The following is a 14,479-nucleotide window of genomic DNA, read 5'->3' on the forward strand; positions in this document are numbered from 1 at the left end:
ATTACAGGCGGTGATCGCATTTTATTCAGTACCGGTATACTTTGCGGCGTTTCTAATTAATCGCTATCGGTGGTCAGTTTTGATTATAAGTATTTCCCTTCTGTCTGGTTTGCTGCGCGCTTGGTACAACAGTTCTTGATGAAATCACGTGGCGCATTGTTATTTAATAAAATTAGTTTATGTTTCCTGAGATCGGAGACATCCGAAATCGAGTATTTCCTTTAGCTGCGTAATCATAGCATAATGTGTATGGTACAACTACTTAACGTTAAGCGAAGGCGGCTTATAATCGGTTTGAGCACGCGTTGCCGCATCTGTAGCTCAACATAGTTGATTAATATTTCTAACGCAATCCCAGTCTGACGATTCTGGCGGCTCGCTCGTATACTTCGTACAACACTTATTGCCTGTAGGATAATTATGTAAGCGCTGATGTGGAATTCAACTTCAAGTACCACCAAAGAGATGTGCATCCTTAACGTTCGTCTTGTAGCTCATAGCGGCAACCATGCCCGCAGTAAATTGAAGTGGAATCACATTCAAGAGAAAATATAAACACAACAGCAACAATTCTTGTTCAAGCCAGCCGCGTACTCCGTACAATATTTTACCTGTCGTCCGTCGGCCTAGTTTGCAATATTCTATTCCAACTTAGCAGTAGTAAGATATATTTGTGCCTTTATATTTGTAAGTATTGTTGATTGCCTTTATGGCGCCAGCACAGCGAAGCCGCAGAATATTTTTTCTTCGGTGATATTAAGTTTTTTGTGTCTCATACAGTACGTAGATTGTGAAGTTTTTGCTGCATTCTCACTATGTATTCCGCAGGTGCGCTGCAGAGAGTTCTAATGGAGTCCCAGAACCGATCGTTAACCGCCGGGGACGTCATTGTCGAGTGTGATCCGTGGATTTGGTCATTCGACTGGGGAAATGAAGAGAAATTTTGCGCTGGTTGTTTTCGATCCCTTCCTTCTTGCAGACTGCAGGCATGCTCTGGATGCCAGACATACCGATACTGCGATGAAAGTTGCCAGGTACAGGGCAATTTTTACAAGACAATATCAGAAGGCGGAAGTTGACGCTTCAGGACTCTTTTTTCATTTCCCTTTGGGAGTATTCGGGGCGCATACCCCGATCCAATACCTACGTTATTTACGTGCCTGCATAATGCACAAAAAGAACAGTTATTGCAACACGAGCGTATACCGTAATAATTCATAATCATTAGCTTTGTCTGTACAGCTATCTGTACAATAAATGTGCATGCAGTCTGTTTTGCCGGCTCGATCGATGTCTTTTGGCCTGATGGCGTACAAAATACAATACAGCATATGCTTATTGTACTTTGTAAAATTTATTGATTGTGATTTGGTAGCAGATACGTGTTGAGTATTGGCCATTTAAAGTCTGTATTCATATTTCATAATTGATACGGGATATACGCAAACAGTGACGTTATGTTATGGATTTTGTTATTTATGTAATTTCTGTGGAAAAATATTCTAGTATGATACGTATATACTGTAGATGAGTGTAAAAATGGTTAGAAATTAAATTTATACGTTGTGACTACATTAATTTTTGCATCGTAACTGTGTTAATCAGCACCGTTTACGCACATTTTTTGATTCACGGTGTACGCAGATATGCACCGTTAAAGCAGTACCGTTGTAGCAGGTGGATTCACGATCAGAAATGTGATTTGTGTTTTAGATTCAACACTGGAGAAACGAGCACAAAACGGAATGCTCTCTGCTTCATCGCATTTCCGCGTACCATCAAGCAGTCGGTCCCGAAGCAAATGAGTTCAATAGCGTATTTGCGGCGGACATAATAGTCACCCTTAAAATCCTTAACAAAATCAGTGTAAGAAATATTACGGAAAGCTGCCAAAACAATAACATCTTATCACATCTCGTCTGCCGGCCAAGATTGGTGATTCTACAGTAGATCTGTTAAATTTTCCTCAACCTGTGTCCATGCAGAAATCCCGTAAAGAAGACAAAGAGGATGAACTGGTCCAGAGAATTATTCAACTGCTCACAGCGGACAAAGATAATCTCTCTTCTGGGCAAAGGAACGCCAATAAAGAGTGGTATAAAATTTCGAAATTACAGTAGCGTATTATTTATTCAATGTATATCTGTATATACATTGCTAAAGGTCATGCATTACAAGTTTTACTAGGTTTCAAAGACTGAGCCGGAAACCGCGCTTTCGCGGCTTGTTAGCAGCAGCCTTTCCGGAACAGCCTAATATCACTTGTGACCCTTGGTTTGGTCGCAGTATCGCGGACATTCATAGCAGAGTCTGCAGTCGCATGTTGACAATCGTTGACCATACCCCTGATCACGTGTCGGAGTTTCCGTGGAAGCGGATTATTTCCGGGTGTCGACGGAAGCCGTCTGAATCCAGTCTGCTCGGATGATAATGCTGTGGTGATGTTCAAAGGCAAACACCTGCGAATGATTGCGCTACAAGACATTCCCTATTACACTGGATTGCACGATGTGAGTTGTGCAAGGTGTGATTTAAATATTATGCTGGTGTCACACAGTGCGCTTTCATCGTAATTCGGAATAATTTTCCGAAAAGTTTATAAAATGTAAATCAGTTGTAAATAAAATCTAAATTAACTTCATTATTTTAATGTTGCCTGTTATGTATAGGAAATTATCGAGATCTATATATTTACCAATCGCATCTTCTGCAGAACTGGCTTGAAAATGGTTTTCAGCCTTACACAGAGTGTCGCCGCAAAGCGTTGTAATCAATCAATATACAACGTCAAATCGTGAAATGGAAACGACACACGACTAAAATTCTTGATTCTTGTAACCGAAGTTTCCATTTTACGATTGCTATTTGTCATAAGATTTCGATGAAAGTAAGATTTCGCAAGATTTCGATTGAATTACGAATTTACGATGGAAGTATGAACTACAGTACGTATAATTACCCAAGCTGCATATAATGCGATACGTGAGCAATAACAGGAGTAACTCATGGATTTAATGTTTGCAGATACGAACTTGCGATCAGTCTCGTTTTGCGTTGAAATGGCCATTGCAACAGCGCCAAGAAATGTTTGTCAAAGATTATAGCCTCGTATGCGACTGTCGCAAATGCACACCGGCATACGTATGAACTCAACATACTTTAGAGTCAAATTCGTCATGCGTAATATTTGGTACATAATAGTCCTTCACTGTAGGAAGCGGAAATTAATCCCATGAAATGCATCACACCCGGTTGTCCGGAGCGTATACCTAGCGATGAGCGCGCTGCACTGGCGTGTCCACATTGCGGTGCTATCAACGAAGCTAGTTTGCTAAAGTATAAGAAATTCAGGAAAAAACACGGGAAAGTGTTCAACGCAATGGCCCGGCCGTTTCCTTCTGGTTACGAAAGCGACGGAATGGAGCTGATGCGCGAACGTCTCTGCTTTCTGGACGATCTGGATCACGCTGATATTCTGCACGCCGATTCCCATCTTCGCTTTATTATTGGATGGGACGTGGCGCGCTGGTGCGAGGATACTCGCCGATTTGAGCGGGCAGCGCAGCTATACCGTGACATGGTTCCGTGTCTTCGGTGCGTCGGCATTAATAAAATCTGTTATACTGGTTTTGCTAAGGCATCGATTTGGTGCAATTTCAGTAGCAGAAATAGTGCAGAGACACTCTACCCTCGTATTTGAATTTTCAGGATAATATATCCCAAGTATCATCCTCATTTGGCGAAATATCTGCACCAGGCCGGACGTTTTGCTAAGGGATGGTATCAGTTTTCGGATGACAAGTATTTTGCAGTACCGGTGATAAAGCCAGCGATGTTGGAAGCGGTTCACTGGTTAGCCGAATCGTACAAGATTTACGCGCAGCTGCTGGGAGAGGAGTGTGATGTAGCTTGTGAAATCATGGATGAAATAGAGAAGACAGGAGACATGTATCATCAGCTTTTGCGAACCGAGCAGCTTGATGTGGACTTGGACTAAAGTTAATTTCCGTTACTGCGATTAATTTAGTTTTGTAAAAATTGTAAGTAGGAGTACGTATGCACTGCATAATATGAAATTACGTACGTCCGTTTGATTGAGTTAGCATAACGGCCATGAAGACTGATATAATATTTTTACAATAATTTGAAGTCGTGTGTGTATAATTAAACGAAATTGTCGGATTAGTCTACTACAAAAGAAATATAATGTAAGATAGATTTCTAGTCCCATATAACTGTACAAAGATACGGCACCATACGAAACAGATATGTATGGCGAATTTTACTGTTTAAGAAGTACGAGACTCGTATTGACCAAAGTATTGTCGTCGGGACAGTTTGGAGTTCATTAGTGCTGGGCCACTGCTGGCTTTTAAATTTGTCCACGGGTATAAACAGCTGTAAAACGGTTTACCTACTTCGTGGAATATATTCAAAGCAGAAACCGTGAAAACACTTTCTAAACCTTTTTGAATTCGTATTCATATTGCACCGAGTCACCGACTGCTTCAGTTCTGCTTCCTGATTTTGTGTACTTCACCGAAATATCGGCTGTTAATAATTATATCCGCCTACTAAAATTATGGGAACATTCTTACTACTGGGTAAGGAACGGCTAGTTGCAATAGTTATTACTGTATATTTGCATTTCTCCGCCTCCATCCAGTCATTTTAACCGGCGATGATACATCCATGTAAGCACAAGTCTGGTTTCACCAAAAGGAATATGAGTACGTGCAACAGCATTTTGTAAGTGAATTCAAATAGCGCAAACCTGCTTTGTAACAGCAGCGACAGAGACGTGCAACCACTTTGCAAAATGTGACACGCACCCAGTAGCTACAAATACTACCTGTAGGCTGTAGCTACTCGAGTAGCATTCTACACGCGGCTGTCATGTTTTTGCGTGTTGAATGTTTGCTTTGCTACTGTTGTTTTGAATAAACTCTAGGAGTTAATTCTGATAGTCGGTGTTGGTAAAATGCACAAATTCCGTTTACAATCAATGTACTCAATGGGTGTACATAAGCCGGACATAGTCTTACTCGCGTGGTTTTCAGCATAAGCTATAGTAATAACGATAAATATACAACGATAAAACTTCCACAAAAAGAATTTGATCAAAGACTGCTATTGTTCGCCAATGGATTCCAAAGAAAACGCTTTCCGTGCTGGGGTGATTATTGTGGAACGTGAGCCCTGGGTATGGTCATTTCAGTGGGGGAACGAAGACAAATTCTGCGCTAAATGTTTTGGAGTCTCTGATAAGCTGCGCGTTTGTTCTGGATGCAAGGTACATCGGTACTGCGGGGAAGATTGTCAGGTGCGATACAAACAGTGTTTGTGATGTCCCTGCTGTGCACCCGTTCTTGTGCTCCTGAAAGTGGTATACTGTTGGAGAGTTAGAGTTCTGCCTCTCTGCATTTAGTTCTTTGGAGTGAATGCTGAATATAATTTGGATTTCCAGCGTTAACCCATTAAAACAATATCTGGCATATCTCCGCTTTTACAACTACTACTCGAAGCTTAATGATGGTTTAAGTAAAGTTAGGGCTACAATTTAAGCATAAATAGCTTAAACTAATTAATTTGGTTTAATGGCAAATTTACAGACTTTGGTATTATCCAACATGAGTAACTGTTTTGCAGCGTTCCGACTGGAAAAAAGAGCACAAACTGGAATGTGCTATGCTGAAACGCATCAGTGTCTACAAGCACCAAATGCAGTATGAATCACAGACAGCTGCTTTGTGCACAACGGAAATGATGATACTGCTCAAAGTCCTGAACAGAGTCAAACAGAACCCGGACATCGTGCTAAAAAACGTGGGAAAAATCCTGGTTAATGCAGCAACTGCCCAGAAAATTCCGATACGCGCGACTCCGGCACAGCTTCAGCTACTGGAGGTTAGTTCGCGCATGGAGATCATCATGAGATGTGTGACTTCGAACGCTCCCAGTGTTACCCATCTCGCATTCCTTCTTCCTTCCATCGGCGAAGGATTGGTTGCAGAATAACACGCATATAATATAACACACATACTTGTTGTATATTTTACAATACAACAACCGTAAAAACTATAAGTAAGGTATGTATCTCTACTGATAATTGATTAGCTATCTCACATGGTTTTCTTCTCAGCAGACTACCGGTACTGACGAGGAAGAAGATGCAGCCCGGGAGTTTACGTCGTTGCTCATCTCCGATAATGATGACCATCTGCCACATACAAGTCAATCGAAAATGGCTGGCGAGTAAGTTCGGTATAAGAAGTCAATTACTTGAAACACTTGGATATTAATATCTGTAGCCTGTATTTAGGTTCCGAAAACTAAGGCAGAAACCATATTTCCGCGGCTTGATGGAGGCGGCGTTTCCCGACAAACCAGATATTGCCTATCAGCCCTTGTTCAATTCGGATATTGCCGACATCCATGATCGAATTCACTGTCGTATGCTGACGATAACCGACTATGTGTCTCTCCCCTTACCGGTGAATTTTGGGGCAGGACTGTTTCCGGGTGTCGAAAGAAACCACATCATATCGAAATGTTCGGATAACAACGCTGTTATTGTGTTTCGAGGGAGGCGCTTGCACATGGTGGCAATGGAAGATATTCCCAGTTACACTGGAATATCAGATGCAAGTTACCGGTTATGGTTCAGTTTAACGAACATTTTTTCTACTTGCTATACTCAGTGTTGCATGGTATCTATTTGTAGGCGCGATGCTGCGACTTATCCCTCTTTCCGTTAAACTGGCCTTTAAAACAGCGCCGGGAACTGTTCCAAAAATATTACGAAAGAGTGTGCAACTGCCGCAAATGCACGCCGGAATTTGTAAGCAGCGTTAACAATTGTGCGAGTGGTGTCTTATGTATTTGCTCGATAGTACTCGTATTTGCCGGTCATTGCAGGAAGCGGAGATAAATCCCCTACGTTGCGTAACAATAAACTGCCCAGAACGCATCCCTAGCGATGAACGTGCATTACTGCCGTGTGCACATTGTAGTGCCGTGAATGGGTCCAAGTTGCAAAAGTTGGGAAAGGTCATGAAGAAATATGACAAACTGCTGGATACACTAGCTCATAATGAGCATAATGATACCGATAGCTGTGAAATGTTGGAGGAGCGGATTCGTTTCTTGGGCGAATTGGATAGTGATAGCATTTTGCACACCGACGCTCACCTTCGCTTTGCCCTGGGATGGGATGTGGCTCGGTATTATGCGGGGACTATGCGTTGGCCCTTGGCAGCACAGTTGTATCGCGAGATAGTTCCCTGTCTTCGGTAGGAACGTGTTCGCGTATTGCAGAATTAGAAAAGCTTTCAGAAGACATAAGTGCTTCTTCATCTTGTACCAATGTATCCATACTTGAATCAATAGCCTATATCTGTATACAGTATACAGAGTACTGTACGATTTTGTAATACCAGTACAAGTACCTTATCACATACAACTACAATACAGAGTATCAAATTAATAACTTATATCTCCAGCAGTATTTGGCTACATAATTATCTGTATAAAGTCCACTTTTTGCAGGAAAATTTACCCTAAATATCACCCGCATTTGGCCCGATATCTCCGTCGAGCGGGACTTTTCGCGTTGATGTGGTTTGACCATCCACGATCGGATGATAAGTATTTTGCAGTGCCGCTGATAAAAAAGGCCATGTCCGAGGGAGTTGACTGGCTAGCAGAATCCTACAGGATTTATGTGAAACTGTGTGGAGAAAACTCTCACGTGGCCAGTGAACTGGTGAATACATTGGAAGCTGCCGCTGACATGTATCGTCAGCTGCTCAGGAGGGAGGAGCAGGACGAGCACTCGGAAGTGTTGCGCGTGTTGCAGAATATGAGCTATCACAATATGATGGTAATGTCTGACAGTACTAATACGAAGAATGATTAAGATCGGTTGATGACCGCTGCTGTAATAGAGGCAGATTCATTTGAGTTTATGCACACGATGTTCATAAGTTAATTAAATTTCCTGCTTTCCTAATTTCATGAGATCCCTGTTTATATATCATTTGCAACTGCATAAATTTCTGCATAAAAACCAATAATTTATTACTTTTCTGCAGTTACAGTACATCCCTGCGTTCCATTGTTTTAAACAGATACAATATAATTATTTATACATCAGCCAGTCATCGGCAAATAATTATGTTAACGTAAAATTTTGAAACCAAGAACGTATGGGAAAGACGACAAGACTAAAAACCAAAAGTCAGAAAGTATAAAATTTATCACACATGACTAAAAAACCAAAAGCCAGAAAGTATGAAATTCATAACACGACTACCTGTACAGTGTTCACTTCCCGTGCAGCAAAAAATTATGCCAAAACACCGGCTAATTCAACTGGACTGCGCGCTTCGCAACCATCAAACGACATTATCCAGGAGGATGTCGATATTCTGCTGGTAGTCGGCAATATCATCTTGGCCTTGTGCCGTCGCATGCAGAATGTTATTCCGATCGATGCTGTAGGTGACATCAAACGCGCATTCTCTCGCCATCCGCCCGGGCAAATCGGAAATGACAAATCGGCCAATGCGAAATTTGTCCAGACTGAACCCACGTTTACTCTGGTAAATGTTGAAACCCACGCTATCTTGATAATCGTAAGCCGTGACAAAAACTTTCGTGATACTTGAAGGGTACGTTTTTCCTCTGGGAATCAGGTCGCTGATACGCGTAGTGCCCATTAGCAAATCATCGACCACCTCCAGTCCGTAGTGGTAGGCGGTGACTTCCTGGACATTGGTGGCCTGTCGGTTGTTAATCCGGTAGGACTGGATGGCGGCGCCGCGGGCGATCGCCTCATCCGGGTCGGCATCCGCGCACACCACCCCGTCCCGGCCGAAAAACGCCTGCAGGGTGTCCTTCACCACCGGCAGCCGGCTACTGCCGCCCACCAAAATGACCTTGTCGATATCTCCCGGACACAGATTAGCGGCTTCCAGGGCGTTTTCCACGGGGACCAGGATCTTCGCGAGCAGATCGGTGAACATACCACTAAAGGTCGCTTTGGTCAGCGTCGCGTTGTAATCAAAGTTCCCGTGCAGTTTGTGCAGGGTTTCCCGAAATGTACCGGAGTACGTACTGGACAGAGCGATCTTGGCCTTCTCGGCGGTCAGCTTCAGTTTCGCCAGGGCTTTGCTATCAGCTGCCAGCTCGATCATGTGACGGCGGCGAATGTCGTCCAGGAAGTGCTGAACGATCTCACTGTCGAAGTTCTCTCCGCCCAAGTACATGTTGCCGTCGGTGCTCAAGACGCGGTATTCGTTGCGGCCCTCTACCTTCATAATACTGACATCCAGTGTGCCGCCGCCGAAATCGAACACCAGAATCGAGCACTGCTTCTCCACGACGCCGCCGTAAGCGATGGCGGCGGCGGTCGGCTCGTTCAGCAGACTGACCTCCGTGAAGCCGGCCAAGCGGGCGGCGGACAGCGTGGCGGCGCGTTGGGTCTCCATAAAATTAGCCGGAATCGTCACCACCGCTGCGGTCACTTTGCTGCCCAGAAACCCTTCTGCCATCTCCTTTAAATACGTCAGCATCGTGGCGCTGATCTGCTCCGGACGGATAACCTTGGTCCAAATGACTTCGCCGTTATCGCTACACTGTTCCACCTGCAACACAGCCGTATGCAATACAGGCAACAACAGGCATGACTACAGCGGTAATGCGTAGCGCTCCTGTATGCACCAAAAACTAATAAAATTATATAGCTCTTGTACTTGTCTGCCGAAGATTCGTTCATGATTACACAGCAACAGCTGATGTGGTATAGCTATTTTCCGAATTATTAATTTTCGAAACTTCGTCAAAATAATTGCGTGATTGAACTGTAAATACAAAACAATAAATCCAGAAACGATATTAAATAAAATAATAATTAGCCCAGGAGGATGGGAATCCCCGTGATTATTAATCAATATATTTTAGCATGAGTTACTTATTGTTATTTGTTGCTATTTAAATACATCAATAAGGAAAGGTGTTAATGATGCACTCGTACAATAACTGAACCGCTGCACACAATTCTAACGAGTACAGTAACTTGTTGCAAGTAGTGCTCTACACTTACCCGTATCGCCGCGGATCCGTTGTTATCAACGATTGCAAATGGCATCGAACGGCGCTCCGCAGCCACAGCGGGATCATCGAAACTGCGTCCAATGATGCGCTTCGCATTGCAAATGGTGTTGCGGCTGTTGTCCGGGCTCTGGCGCTTTGCATTTTTTCCTACTTCCATCCCGTCACTCTCCAAGCGGACCCATGACGGCGTGGTGGTGTCGCCGGCTGTGTTCTTTATCACCTGCGGACTGCGGCCATATTTGTAGACAAACAGACAACAATGCGTCGTTCCCAGATCGATACCGACTCCATCGGCCATGATATCTAGAAATCCAAAATTTAATAACGAACTACATGCCTTGTATGGGGCTCATGGGCGGAAGTCAAACATTCAAACACTTCGGAGCAACACGTGACCGTAAAGTACAGTACGGTTATAACGAAATAATACATAATACACGAAATAATAATGTACTTACATGCACAGTGATGCACTGGAGAAAACAATTCAATTATGGGATGGAATTCTGATTTCACAATGTGGATAGCAAATTCCGCGACAGGCGGTCGAGAAGCGAGCAAACGCAAAAGTGAGAATTGAGAACCCAAAATTTATGAATGCGAGTCTCGCAGAGACGGCTAGCAAGAACGGTCAAGCACGGTAAGTACTCGTACTCGTGCAAGGCCGTGCATGCGGTCAACGCACCGCGGTTGTCCAGGGTTTTTATGGCGAATTTGGCGAATCAGCGCCTCGTACAACTGCATTCTGAACCGGTACTATTAAACCATATTAGACTGTACTAGTACAGGACTATGTATTTATCACTGATACAGTGCGAGTACAAGAACTATGTACTGTAGTTAAACGAAAAAAATTAAAAAGTAATACAGTATTTACTGGCGCAGTTATTCATATCGTGGAATGTTGTTATAGTCACTATATAAAGTATATATAGTGCCATTGCTCCAGCATCTCATGTTGTATTTTTTTTATTTCGTCTTGCCTTCAGTGGTAACTGCATCCCAAATTCCATAATTCAGTGTTTTCGCATCCGCAGTTTCTGAAGCAGGATGGAGAAGCGCTAGATCCAATCATAATTTTTGGTAAGTGTCGACATGGTAGTTCCTGTACTGTCAACTGGCAGTTTTGAATTCTGCTTGCAAGTCAGTAACATTGTTTCCGCCATCTGCATTGCAGATCTGTGCAGCGTTCTGTTCATTAGTCTGTTGCCACCGTTTACCTGACCAATTTTAACTAGTAAGTGGCACTCACTACACTGTACGTATGAGTTCACTTTTTCCCAACAAGTTGGTTTTACCCTATAATTTACAGGTTACTGATCTTTTGGAAACCATGAGCGGATTACGACTGGGAGTGGAAATCGGATTCAAGAAGATTTCGGTGGCGCTGCTGGAGAACGGCGTGCCACGTATACTGTCCAGCTTTGCATCCATCGCGGCCTGCAGTCTTGATCTCACCGAATGGCATTTTGGTATGGACGCGCACAGCTACCAAAGGGACAGTAACTATCTCACCATCCCGTCTGTTAAACGTGCGCTGCTGGTTTTCGCATTCGGGACGGAGGATCCGCTTGTGCCATTCCTGTTGGAGCGACTCTTCGCTTATATCAAGATGATTGGGGAAACCGAACGCAAGCAGCGTCTTCAAGGCGTTGTTGTTGTTTTGTCGCATGGTCTGCACGCTCGCAAAGTGTTCCGTCAAGCGGTGATGGACGCCTGGCAGAAGAACGACGTTCCGGATGTGCTGCTTATCTCCGACGTGTCAGCCATTCTACTGGCGTATACCGTGCAAACGCTGGATCGGCAGTCCATCAGCACGAGCTCGACCGAATCGGTTTATCTCCTCGTATGCAATGCAGATTCCATGAACTGCCGATTAGGCGTCTTCGAGGTGATCAACAACAACCACGTCGTCAAATTCCTGAGTAAAAACTATGTTGTGTGGAACTGTTTCTGCTGGATGTGGAAGCGAGTTAAAAAAACCATCTATCAGCTGTTGAGGACCGCCGGTTTGCCGCGATTGGATCAGTGTACATCGGAGCAGCTTGACGAGGAGTGCATGGATCAGGTGGCACTGTTTAACGATCCCCGAACCGACAAGGTGACCATCCGCGCTCCGATTCCCCAGTATGTTGTAACGTTCACGCGGGAGATGTACAACGCGGTGGCGGAGCCGTTTATCAACGTCATCCGACAGCGTGTCGTGGCGGAGTTGAAGTTGTTCGGCATAATGGACGCCAACACCGGAGATATCTACGGAAAAGTGGAGCTGCTGCTGGTCGGTGAGAATTCTCGCTTGGGACTGTTGCGCACCGCGCTGGAAGAGGTGACGAAAAGCCAGGTGACTGCCGGCGCGGCGAGTTATGTGGACGATGCGGAGGCGTTTGGCGCGGCGATAGCCAGCAGTCTGGCGGGAAACACTGCGAATATCCACCGACAGCATCAACTCTTTCGACTGCAAGAGGGATACTCATTGAATATGGGAAAGTTATTGCAGACATTGCCACTACATGCCAATAGCGTTCTGGTACAACCGGCGCGGGATATCTTTATTAGTGAGCGCCCTGAGGTTGCCCTATCCGGCTGTTTATACGTCGGGGACCTGAAAAAGCCAGTTTCCACTTCCGGTTTTTGCCTGGTGTTGTCCACGCAGAAGATGGGAGGCTGCAAAGTGCACTGTATTGAGCTGGAGAGCAGCGCTGATGGGCATCCGGTAACGTATATGCGGATGTTGCTGGGTCGGAATGTGCTGCTGCAGTGGTGTGAATCACAGCAAACAGGAAGTGATCAGGCAGACGGTGAACACCTGTGCATACGCTTGCAGACGTCATTTACTTACCGCGAGAGCACTGGCTGGAGTAGTCTTGGTTTTATCGCGGATGACGCCAACGCCTTCAAGACGTTTATAGGGGAATACGACCAGCGGCAACGAGAGATGCTGAAAGCATCTCCTTATGCCGCGAAGGGTACGTATATGCTGTACGTATGAGTTCTATCATGTACGTATGAGTTCTATCATGGAGGTAATGGAGACAGTAGGCAGTGTTTATTACTCCTAATGGAATGCGTAGCGAGGACTGTAGTCGCTGCTGTTAATGTCAAACGCCGTGTATCTGCAGCTTACAAGTTAAGCAGGAAAGCTGTACTGGTATATAGTAGGTACGTATAAATATGTACTGGCATATAGAATTCAATACTTATAGAATTCAAAAGTTTTTGACAGAGTAAGCGCGTCCAAATGTGCAATGGTCATTTCCGGCGCTAAGATCTGAAGGCTTGGGAATTGGGTGTCTTTTCCATTAAATGCAGTATATTGTACGCATATATTTGCATTTCGGTACAATACTTAATATATTATAAGGAAATGCGTTTGTTGCTTTTTAGCGGATGAATCTTTCCCCAAGCTAGCGGGGTCATCATCGTCCTCGTTTGTCGCTCTTGTGTCAGACCAGTTGCCTACCAAGCATTCCCATGGAATCCATGAAGATCAGTATCATCCAAGCCTGATTACCGTAAATTACTTTTCCCCACAGAGCCTCGTTGTGGTGGTTCAACAGTGCCAGGAAGTCACCGGAAAGCTGCAAGTGATGGAAAGCGGTTTCGTTATCGAACGGCTGCATAAGATTTGCAAAGGGTCCGTGGAGAGCGCTACAGCCGTGCTCGAGTTGACTGTGCAAGATTGTGTTCGTGTCAGCTTTCCCAACGAAGCCAGTTGCTGGGAGTTTGTGAAAAAGTATACCGACTTTTGGCAGCACGCGGTGCATGGTGTGACCGGTTAAGTTATCGAAATGCCGGATAGAATGCTTTAGCAAAGACATAACGTTGCCATAAGTGCGTAGTTATATTAATTTTATTTTTTGGAATGCTAATTGGATGGTTATTTTGGCAGTTTGGTCTATCGTTTTTCGTGTTTTCCGCCGGTGTTTTGCCTTTCTGCAGTTCAGTTGACAGGCAGATAATTAGCAAGTCGTCGATGGTGTTGGTTTCAAATTTAAAAAGTGTGATAAATCTTTTAAATCAGTTTTATTCAAAGTCCTTTGCTGTGTTTCCAAGGAAATTAAAGTTTTAAAGTTTTATTTCATTGCAAAAAGCAGTAGACGATGCTAAAATGGTACGGTACGCACTGAAGTCAGTAAAAAGCGAACAAGAAATTTCTAAAAATTGATGATTTAATTGCAACAGAATCAGAAAACTGAATAAAAAAACTAAAAAAAGTTAAGGATGACTTTTCGGTGTGAATGTCGTCGGCGGTCACTCTGCTCTTTTTAATACTGCTCTCTGCTCTGCTTTAATACTGCTCTCTGCTCTGCTTTAATACTGCTCTCTGCTGCTGATCTCTCTGCTCTTTGTCAATTCTGATATG

At 44.1% G+C, this 14,479-nt stretch overlaps 4 protein-coding genes across 9 annotated transcripts; 3 read left to right on the top strand and 1 right to left on the bottom strand.

Moving 5' to 3' along the window:
- Positions 1 to 550: 550 nt before the first annotated feature.
- Positions 551 to 4,174, top strand: LOC129585324 (uncharacterized). Of its 5 annotated transcripts, none has more exons than XM_055477967.1 (7): positions 551 to 687; positions 829 to 1,034; positions 1,714 to 2,095; positions 2,179 to 2,510; positions 3,025 to 3,141; positions 3,215 to 3,594; positions 3,709 to 4,174. In XM_055477967.1, the coding sequence occupies exons 4-7, from the start codon at positions 2,442 to 2,444 to the stop codon at positions 3,995 to 3,997; spliced, it is 855 nt and encodes a 284-aa protein (XP_055333942.1). In that variant the 5' UTR covers positions 551 to 687; positions 829 to 1,034; positions 1,714 to 2,095; positions 2,179 to 2,441; the 3' UTR covers positions 3,998 to 4,174. The 5 variants fall into 5 exon arrangements, 4 of the variants coding, with proteins under 4 accessions (XP_055333942.1, XP_055333941.1, XP_055333939.1 ...); XM_055477966.1 differs by having other exon boundaries at positions 2,188 to 2,510; XM_055477964.1 differs by having other exon boundaries at positions 1,714 to 1,866; positions 1,986 to 2,510.
- A 652-nt stretch (positions 4,175 to 4,826) lies between these two features.
- On the top strand, positions 4,827 to 8,171 carry LOC129585171 (uncharacterized). Of its 2 annotated transcripts, none has more exons than XM_055477763.1 (7): positions 4,827 to 5,323; positions 5,650 to 5,907; positions 6,143 to 6,255; positions 6,323 to 6,644; positions 6,725 to 6,841; positions 6,919 to 7,292; positions 7,549 to 8,171. In XM_055477763.1, exons 1-7 carry the CDS (start codon positions 5,144 to 5,146, stop codon positions 7,916 to 7,918), a joined length of 1,734 nt encoding a protein of 577 aa, XP_055333738.1. In that variant the 5' UTR covers positions 4,827 to 5,143; the 3' UTR covers positions 7,919 to 8,171. The 2 variants fall into 2 exon arrangements, with proteins under 2 accessions (XP_055333738.1, XP_055333739.1); XM_055477764.1 differs by having other exon boundaries at positions 6,146 to 6,255.
- On the bottom strand, positions 8,063 to 10,721 carry LOC129585172 (uncharacterized). Its single transcript, XM_055477766.1, has 3 exons — positions 10,575 to 10,721; positions 10,106 to 10,419; positions 8,063 to 9,647 (listed from the first exon to the last, which is right to left on the bottom strand). Exons 2-3 carry the CDS (start codon positions 10,412 to 10,414, stop codon positions 8,397 to 8,399), a joined length of 1,560 nt encoding a protein of 519 aa, XP_055333741.1. The 5' UTR covers positions 10,415 to 10,419; positions 10,575 to 10,721; the 3' UTR covers positions 8,063 to 8,396.
- A 249-nt stretch (positions 10,722 to 10,970) lies between these two features.
- LOC129585292 (uncharacterized) lies at positions 10,971 to 14,146 on the top strand. The gene is made up of 4 exons (XM_055477921.1): positions 10,971 to 11,199; positions 11,294 to 11,353; positions 11,429 to 13,082; positions 13,501 to 14,146. The coding sequence occupies exons 3-4, from the start codon at positions 11,450 to 11,452 to the stop codon at positions 13,893 to 13,895; spliced, it is 2,028 nt and encodes a 675-aa protein (XP_055333896.1). The 5' UTR covers positions 10,971 to 11,199; positions 11,294 to 11,353; positions 11,429 to 11,449; the 3' UTR covers positions 13,896 to 14,146.
- The last annotated feature ends 333 nt before the right edge of the window (positions 14,147 to 14,479 follow it).

This window comes from Paramacrobiotus metropolitanus, unplaced genomic scaffold (assembly GCF_019649055.1).
Source record: "Paramacrobiotus metropolitanus isolate TYO unplaced genomic scaffold, Prichtersi_v1.0 Parri_scaffold0000016, whole genome shotgun sequence".
NCBI lineage: Eukaryota > Metazoa > Tardigrada > Eutardigrada > Parachela > Macrobiotidae > Paramacrobiotus > Paramacrobiotus metropolitanus.

Bases quoted from the DNA above. Each gene is read 5' to 3' on its own strand.
- LOC129585292 (XM_055477921.1), top strand. From the start codon at position 11,450: ATGAGCGGATTACGACTGGGAGTGGAAATCGGATTCAAGAAGATTTCG. The intron at 13,083-13,500 runs GTACGTATATGC...GTTGCTTTTTAG, and splicing joins ATCTCCTTATGCCGCGAAGG to CGGATGAATCTTTCCCCAAG.
- LOC129585324 (XM_055477967.1), top strand. From the start codon at position 2,442: ATGTTCAAAGGCAAACACCTGCGAATGATTGCGCTACAAGACATTCCC. The intron at 2,511-3,024 runs GTGAGTTGTGCA...TAATGTTTGCAG, and splicing joins ATTACACTGGATTGCACGAT to ATACGAACTTGCGATCAGTC. The intron at 3,595-3,708 runs GTGCGTCGGCAT...TTGAATTTTCAG, and splicing joins GACATGGTTCCGTGTCTTCG to GATAATATATCCCAAGTATC.
- LOC129585172 (XM_055477766.1), bottom strand. From the start codon at position 10,414: ATGGCCGATGGAGTCGGTATCGATCTGGGAACGACGCATTGTTGTCTG. The intron at 9,648-10,105 runs GTAAGTGTAGAG...GCTGTGTTGCAG, and splicing joins ACGGATCCGCGGCGATACGG to GTGGAACAGTGTAGCGATAA.
- LOC129585171 (XM_055477763.1), top strand. From the start codon at position 5,144: ATGGATTCCAAAGAAAACGCTTTCCGTGCTGGGGTGATTATTGTGGAA. The intron at 5,324-5,649 runs GTGCGATACAAA...ACTGTTTTGCAG, and splicing joins ACTGCGGGGAAGATTGTCAG to CGTTCCGACTGGAAAAAAGA. The intron at 7,293-7,548 runs GTAGGAACGTGT...CACTTTTTGCAG, and splicing joins GAGATAGTTCCCTGTCTTCG to GAAAATTTACCCTAAATATC.